The sequence below is a fragment of the Podarcis erhardii genome (assembly GCF_964252035.2).
Source record: "Podarcis erhardii genome assembly, chromosome: 5".
Lineage (NCBI taxonomy): Eukaryota > Metazoa > Chordata > Lepidosauria > Squamata > Lacertidae > Podarcis > Podarcis erhardii.
The window spans coordinates 77,216,337-77,224,878 of record NC_138509.1 but is presented as its reverse complement, the minus strand read 5'-3'; the positions used below and the strand labels follow the sequence as shown (position 1 = coordinate 77,224,878).

Below are 8,542 nucleotides of genomic sequence, written 5' to 3'. Positions count from 1 at the left end.
GGCGGGGCCTGCGCGAGGGGCAGTTTGCTGCTTACGCGGCGGCTCGGCCGGAGGGAGCGCGTCAGGCAGTTCGGTCTCTTCCTCCCCCCTCCCTCCCCTTCACGCTGCCCTCCCCTCGCGCGCTTCATCCTCCTCCTCCTCCTCCTCACACAAGCGGCGCGGACACAGCTCAGTCGCGGCGTCTGTCTGTCTGTCTGTCAGGCAGCAGCGGCGGCGGCCAAGATGGTGGCGAAGCAGCGGATCCGGATGGCCAACGAGAAGCACAGCAAGAACATCACGCAGCGCGGGAACGTGGCCAAGACCTCGGTAGGGGCTCCTTCGCGGAGGAGGCCTCGGAAACCTCTTCTCCCCCTTCCCCTCAGCGCCCTCCTGCGACCGGGGAGGGCGGGGGCCCGCCTCCCCCGGCCGGTTTGCCCCTCGCGCGGGAAGCAGCCTCTCAAGGGGGAAACGCGCGAGGAAGAGGGGAGGCTGTGTGGGAGGGGGGCTTGGCCTTTAACCGGTTCCTGAGGGGCTGAGGAGGATGGGGGGGGGAGACTGGGGGGATCGTGGCCTTTCCCCCCCCCCGGCCGCTGAGGGGCGGCTGTTCCCGAAAGAACCCCCCCACTCCTCCTCCTCCTCTTCCTTTTCTTCTTCCTCCTCTTCTTCTTCCTCACCCGAGCCGTCCTGACACGCTGGCTCTTCCCACAGAGAAACGCCCCCGAGGAGAAGGCGTCGGTGGGGCCCTGGCTGCTGGCCTTGTTCATCTTCGTGGTGTGCGGATCGGGTAAGCGCTGGCAGCTGGGCGGGATTGGGTCCCTTGCCCAACATCTCCATCAAGACTAATCTGTGTATCTGAAGAAGTGTGCATGCACACGAAAGCTCATACCAAGAACTGACTTAGTTGGTCTTTAAGGCGCTACTGGAAGGAATTTGTTTTGTTTTATCTCCATCAAGGGAATTTGATTTTTTTTGGGTGGGGGGTGGTTTTCAGGTGGGGAACCCCTTCCAGCCCGAAAGGTCTTGGGTTAGCAAAGGTAAACAAGCTGCGCTCATCTCAATAAGTTTTTTTGGTTGGCGGCGACACTTGTTTGCTTCCCACAGATGTTCCCCTGTGCTTCTCTGGTGTCCCGTAGTTTGTGGTCCTCAAATTGTTGGTTATATTTGCCAAGATGTGATGGGGGAGAAGGAAGCGGAGGCATTTTCTTCTTCTTTTTGAGTGGTGGAAGGTGTTTTCGCCTAAAAGGGGAGCAACTCTGCTTCTCACAAGTGGTGGGATGGGGAGCAGGTGTAGAAACATCTGGAGAGGTGTAGCGGATTTGCTGGGCAAGGTGGACCCCTAGGTCTGCTGCTGGCGTTGAGTGCCATATGGGCAACTTTGCCATATGGGCAACTCTACCATTGGACCTTATTCAGTTACCAGTTTAGCCCTTAGGTTCTCACATTGGTACTTTTTCATCATAGCTATGCTGGTTTCTTTTAAAAAAAAACCCTGCATAAAATTACTAGACATTATATTGGAATCACTCTACACGTACACACACATTGCCTGACTTGATCGGACTAGTGATATTTGCCTAGTTTTTATGAATACCCCCCCCCCGATCTTTATGTACATCTGTAGCAATGAGGACTTGCAAAAGATAAAGGCATCCTTAGAATTTTAGTTTCTCAATGCTGTCTTAGGCTTGTTTTCCCAGAAGTGACCCACAAATCCCAGTGGTATTGTCTGTCTAATATACCTGTGTTCAGGTTTGCATAGCAGACTAATATAACTGGCCTTTTGGAAGTTGCTATTTGAGACTTACCTGTTTAAATAACAAAATTGCAAGTAAGGTAATTTTTCCAGTACACCAGGTCGCTCAGGACAGAGCTTCACAAAAAGAAATAAAGGGTATGCAAAACAGATTTCCTGAATGCCGTCAGGGAACATTGTTAATAATATGTGATGGTTCACCTAGTTCTATAAGCTTACTGGCTCCAATTTTTATATCCTTAGGAGTTGTGTTGATGGTTACAAATAAGATAAGGAGAGTAATAGTTGTTATTACTTAAATGAGGGGCTTTATTCACATGAAGTTTGCCTACTTCACAAATGAGGGAGACTGGTATCTTATTGTGGGTTCATAGCTGTTTTTAAATGCCACGCTTATACCCCTTATTGTGGCTACTTAGTTGTTGACATAGCAAGCAGTGATCTAAACTAAAAAGTTACAAGTGTGCTGTCAATAGCAATTTTATACACAATGCTGAAAACAGGAAGATTTACATTGGCAACCATTGCTTTCTTTTAAAGCAGCCTTCCTATCCACACTTACCTGAGAATATGCTCTACTGTACACGGATCAGTTCACTTCTGAGTTATTATGTGTAGGACTCAGTGGGAAGTCATATTGCTGAAATCAAAACTGCTAATTAAAATAGGTTGATTTCAGCTGAGAAAACAGGAAAAATTTTGTGCCATATGGTATAGTTTCACACTTCACTTGGTCTTTCTAGTGTGGCTTTCTTGGAAGATATTTATATAAAACTGGGAGTAGTAAAATGTTCTGTCTTACACAGCTTAGTAAAATCAAGTGGAACTTGTTCAAAGGTTTTCTGAAATCGGGTTTACTCTGTGTATATATGCCAATGTACATAACTCTTTAAAATGGTGCATCATTTGATATATTCTAACATAGCAACATCTAAACCTGTTTCCTTTTGCAGCTATCTTCCAGATTATTCAGAGTATCAGAATGGGCATGTGAAGGAGCTGATCCTTAAACAAGATTGTTATATTATCTCCTGTGAACTATGAACTCTCATTCCTGATGTTTGATAACTTGGAATTTAAATTAGCTGTCGTCTTGCTTCTGAAGAACTTTCCATGTTGACCATATGTCATTCCAGGTTCCTTCACAAGTCATTCCAAGTTTTTTAGTCCATGCCACAGTGCCTTGAAAAAGCACCACATGTATAAAGCAATAAAGAGTTATTGTTAACTTACAATCGTGGACCTACTTATTCTGTGAATCAAACCCATGCTTTATGTTAGTATATTAAAGTGTAAGCAGTGTAGATACTTAGTGACTGCATTATATGTAAACACCGGTCTTATGTTTCTTCTGTATAAATGGAAGTTGTTTTATTTAAAATGGAGAAGTTAAGCTTATCAAACAGTGATTGTATGACTAGTTCAAAACACACTCAAGCAACTCGGTCAATGGATGTGTGCTGTGGTTTTTGCTTATCTAAAAAGAACATCTGTATGTGGTAGCTTAGTTTGACCTTAGCATGTGGCAACTTAATAAGTCTCAAATTGTTCTGATAGAAGACCTTACCCTATGCTTCTTGGAATATTGTTTTAATAAAACAATGTAGTTAAAACCAATGGTTTAATTGACCATATACATAAATGAACAAACCTCTTCAGTCTTAAAAAGCACCAGAAGTTTTACAAAATGCTTAATTGTTGTTATGCTGTACTTGAGTGTCAATGTTTCTCATGTCATCATTCCTTTCTTTGGGGTGGTTAATCCTCTTGGGAGCAACTGAAACTTAAGTGTAAAACATCACATGGTGACTTGTTCCACGATACTATAACGTTCTTGATAGCCCACCCAAAGAGCACTAACATGACTGCATCCTGAATAGTTCCCCAGTTCAGCTGAATAAGTTAACCAATCCAGAGTTTTATATTGCTGTGACTTAAATCTTTTTTTTAAAGAATCCTACAGCATTTTAATTTCATAGAAATCAAAACAATGTAAGAGTAAGTGGGTTGTATTTTCACAGGCTAGTAGACACAACTGAAGTATCCATCTTGTTGCAGAACATAGTGAGGTAAATATGAGGTTGGGCACTCTTCCAGGGAATGCCTTCACAAACAGGTAATTGGACCACAAATAAACCACTTAAAGGGCTACGTGAGGGGAAAGTTAACTAGGTAAATTACTCTGCAATTTTGCAGGGTTGCATTGCTGATGGGCAGGTGACTGGAAGGCTATATTTCTTACCATTAGCTGTCAGCACATTCTGTAAATGAGAAATGCTTGTTTGTAATCTAAGAACTATTTCCAATAAATTACTTTAAAATCTGAGGTGCGTTAATTTCTTTAAGTCCTTAACTTAAGTCTTTATTCAGGTAATAATAACCCTGCGATTCTTACGGGGAAATGGTTATATTAGGGCACAGCACCGTGCTCAATTTATGATAACTTTTGAGCCCTCTAGGATTTTCTGCATAGCCCATGCTAGTGATATAATGTCAGCATCAAGGTTTTGCTGATGTTGACTCAACATTGTTGGCACAGCTGTCAAAGGTGAGTGTCACTGGGGGAAGAGGAGGCTTAGTGTGAATCAAACAAGTCCCTCAGATTCTATTCCTGAGTACCAACGAGTTAAGTTACACCAACAAAAGAGATTGTGTAAATTAAAACATTCCTATTAGCGGAGACGCGGGACGCGGGTGGCGCTGTGGGTAAAACCTCAGCGCCTAGGACTTGCCGATCGCATGGTCGGTGGTTCGAATCCCCGCGGCGGGGTGCGCTCCCGTCGTTCGGTCCCAGCGCCTGCCAACCTAGCAGTTTGAAAGCACCCCCGGTGCAAGTAGATAAATAGGGACCGCTTACCAGCGGGAAGGTAAACAGCGTTCCGTGTGCTGCGCTGGCTCGCCAGCTGCAGCTTGTCACGCTGGCCACGTGACCCGGAAGTGTCTGCAGACAGCACTGGCTCCCGGCCTATAGAGTGAGATGAGCGCACAACCCTAGAGTCTGTCAAGACTGGCCCGTGCGGGCAGGGGTACCTTTACCTTTATTAGCAGAGAGTCAGAAAAGTCTTCCTGCCACTCTACTCACATCACTGCAGTGAAGCATAGGATTCAGACTGGCCAATCACAGCACGCATAGAATAGTGCAGAAACCCTTAACATGGAGTCCATTTCTCAGATGCCAGCACATGCAGCTCTTATCTCTGGTCTTAAGCCCTGCACAGCAAAGAGAATGTTGATGTTGAGAACTGTGGAGAAATACATAAGAATAAAACTTGTGAAGACCCTCGGGACACCCAGCAAGAACTCCTGTACGACTCCGCAGGTAAGTAGATGGGGGGAGCTTGACTCGAGCTTTAAAGTATGGCTGCTACAGATATCTCCCATGTCTCTCTCCCACTTTCCACCCTCTGTCCATTTCAGTGTTCAGCGTTGTATTGGCTAATCCTTCCTCACCAGCCAGTGACGCCATCACATGGATAGAAGGCACTGTGTAGAAGGAGGGGTATTGGGGCCTGTGAACCATCACATTCAGGTAAGCTCTCTAGTGATTGAAGGGCACTCCTCTCACACCATCCTTACTATTGACTAAGCTATCATAACACCCTTCGCTCTGCAGAATTGCAGCCCGGCCACATGGAGGTCAGTCACTACACATCGCAGTTCCCTAGCTGAGAGAAGAGTGTTCCTCTGAGGAGCATTTACGTGGCAGCATTCTCACAAACGCATACTGGACATCTAGGTCCAAGACCTTCCTGTCAACTGCTGGCCATTGATCTATCCTGCCTTTTGGCCTCTTCCTGGGCAGCTTTCAGGCAGGCGCAACGAGCAACATAACTCTTATTTCTGTTGCTGTGCAGTGAGTAAAAGAAGCGTACCAGCAGTAGTAACCAGTATGATTCCAGCTGTTCCTCCGTGGCGTTGCCAACTTGATATTCTAGCAGGCTCATGTATCTTTGCAAGTTGCTTGCTCGGCAGTTGCGAATGCAGTGTGGAGATGGCACAATGGGGTAAATGACATCTAAGCTGCCGTGGAACTTTCAAGATCACAGGAATCCTAAGCTAAGAATGTTGACGACTCTTATGTGTCTTTCAGAATCCGCTAAAATGATGCTGTCCAGTAACCGCTGTCCACTTTGTTAGTGAGGATAAGCAGAGAAAGATCACTTCTATCCACCAAAGTTCTTTCTTGCCTTCTCTAACCTGGAGATATGACTCTGGGAGGGATGGAGTCTTAACTTAACCTGCCATAACTTAGGGTAACTCTATCCTCTGGTAAGCTGGCAGGTTCTTCTGAGTTGTTGCTGCTGCAATGAACGAAGCATTTAGTAGTGGAGGGAGGGAGGGAGAACAGATGCCAAAATTTGGGGCAATAATCAAAGGAGCATGTGTCCTGTGAGCTGGCAGTCTGACTGCGCTGCTACCTCTCTGACACCCCTCAGATGTGTCCCTATTTGAGATGTCTCCCTCTTGTGCCGTCAAAAGCTTGGTTACAGTCATACTTTGGAAGTCGAGCAACTTAGTTCCTGAATGTTTTTGCTCCCGAACGTTTCAAACCCAGAAGTGACTGTTCCGGTTTGCAAAATATTTTTGGAAGCCAAACGTCTGACGGGGCTTCCAATTGGTTGCAAGAGCTTCCTGCAGCCAATCGGAAGCTGTGCTTTGGTTTTCAAATGTTTTGAAACGTTTTCAAACGTTCCGGAACAGATTCTTCCAAGGTACGACTGTATTAGCAATGATTGTGTGATACAGGTGAATTTGAACACCTGTTTGTAGAGAGATTTCCAGACGTTCCTTATTGCTGAATTGCTGCTTGCCCTAGGGGCTTTTTCAGTAGTGATTGGTGGGTTGCCTGTTGTGTATGGCTCGGGGGTGAGGTCTTGGAGATGTTTCCCTATTGCTGTGTGTGGAATGGGTCAGTCTATGCATGGCTATCGGGGCATTGTTGGCATGCTACTCTGTGATTGATTTGTGTCAGTGGTGTTGCCTTGGATGCTGGGGGAATAGGTAGCATTGTAGCTATGGTTTTTATAGTTATAACTCTTCCCCCTCCTCCAGACTGGTGCTGGAAGTACATATGGGATCCTGACTAAATTATACTGGTGCAGCTAGGGTCACAGGAGTGCTATGTTACCCTGCAGTTCTGTTCAGTTACTTGGAAATAAGTTCCACTGGATCTGATGCAACTGCAAAATAAATCACATAGTTTTGCCAATAAGTACATGGAAATGTGCCATTGTATCAATGTGCCTATGACATAGTAATAATAATAATAATAATAAATAATAATTACTAGTCTTCTCTAGTTATTAATTACTAGTCGTCGTCTTTGGAGATCACTCGTAGCTGAGTAAGATTGTCTTCCATGAACACAGTTTTGGCAGTGAGTCCGTAAGTGACTGTGGAGATCAATTCTGGATCCACACGTCCTTCCACAGTGGGGACATAGGTTTCCTGGAGGGACTTTATCACGGTGCCAAGCATGCCTTCCTCTTAGCACATTTTTCCTTTTCGTCCTGAGTTCGAGTGTCTTCTTCTTTTTTTTTTTTTAATGATATTTATTAAAATTTCCAATAAAAACATACAAATGCGAACAACAACAATAAAAACAAAACAAACTGAAAAGACAACAAGTATAATTTCAAATCTTATTTTCTCAACCTATTTTCCCCGACTTCCTCATGCCTCCCCGTTTTGTATTCTAATTTCATTATCCAATCAGCAATTCCATTCCCTTATTTCCCAAAAGTTTTTTACTAATTCCATTCCTTTTCTTAATCAAGATCCCTGAAAACCACATTATTTTTAAACCCCTGTCAATCTAACACTCATTAATCTTATAGTATTTATTAAGATAGTCTTTAAATTTCTTCCAATCTTCTTCCACTGTCTCCTTCTCCTGGTCACGGATTCTGCCCGTCATCTCCGCCAGTCCCATGTAGTCTGTCATTTTCATCTGCCATTCTTCCAAGGTGGGTAGATCTGGTGTCTTCCAATACTTTGCAATAAGGATCCTTATTGAGTTCGAGTGTCTTCAAAGCCCATGACATCTTTGGTAAATGCTGTTCTCCAATTGGAGTGCTCGTAGGCAAGTGTTTCCCAGTTGTTGGTGTTTATACTACATTTTTTTCAGATTTGCCTTGAAAGAGTCTTTAAACCTCTTTTGTTGACCCACCAGCATTATGCCTTCCATTTTTAAGTTCGGAATAGAGTAGTTGCTTTGGAAGACGATAATCAGACATCCGCACGACGTGACCAGTTCAACAAAGTTGATGTTGAAGACTCATTGCTTCGACACTGGTGATCTTTGCTTCTTCCAGTATGGGCAGTTATCTTTCCACAAGTGCCAACACTGATGCTGAAATCCAGCATCGCCTCAGCTCTGCGAGTGCAGCTTTCTCCTGATTGAAGTGCAGAGTGTTTGAGGACTGGGACATTCTCAGGGAAACCAAAATGCTTGTTTACAAAGCTATTGTACTACCAACCTTACTGTATGCTTATGAAACATGGACCATTTATAAACGCCATCTCCAGCTCCTCGAAAGATTCCATCAACGGTGTCTCTTGAAATTTTTATTACTGGTACTCCACCCATCTGGCTAGGTTGCCCCAGCCATTCTGAGCAGCTCATAAGAAACAGTGAAACATCAGATATTAAAAACTTCCTGATACAGGGCTGTCTTCAGATGTCTACGGAAGGTCAGATAGTTGTTTAGCCCTTAGATATCGGATGGGAGGACCTCCCACAGGACAGGCGCCACTACCGAGAATGCCCTTTGCCTGGTTCCCTGTAATGTCACATTTTGCAATGAGGGA

General features: G+C 44.6%; 1 protein-coding gene across 1 annotated transcript; it reads left to right on the top strand.

The window, feature by feature from the left end:
- Positions 1–44: 44 nt before the first annotated feature.
- SERP1 (stress associated endoplasmic reticulum protein 1) lies at positions 45–4,058 on the top strand. The gene is made up of 3 exons (XM_081862903.1): positions 45–306; positions 688–763; positions 2,686–4,058. The coding sequence occupies exons 1-3, from the start codon at positions 223–225 to the stop codon at positions 2,724–2,726; spliced, it is 201 nt and encodes a 66-aa protein (XP_081719029.1). The 5' UTR covers positions 45–222; the 3' UTR covers positions 2,727–4,058.
- Positions 4,059–8,542: the final 4,484 nt, after the last annotated feature.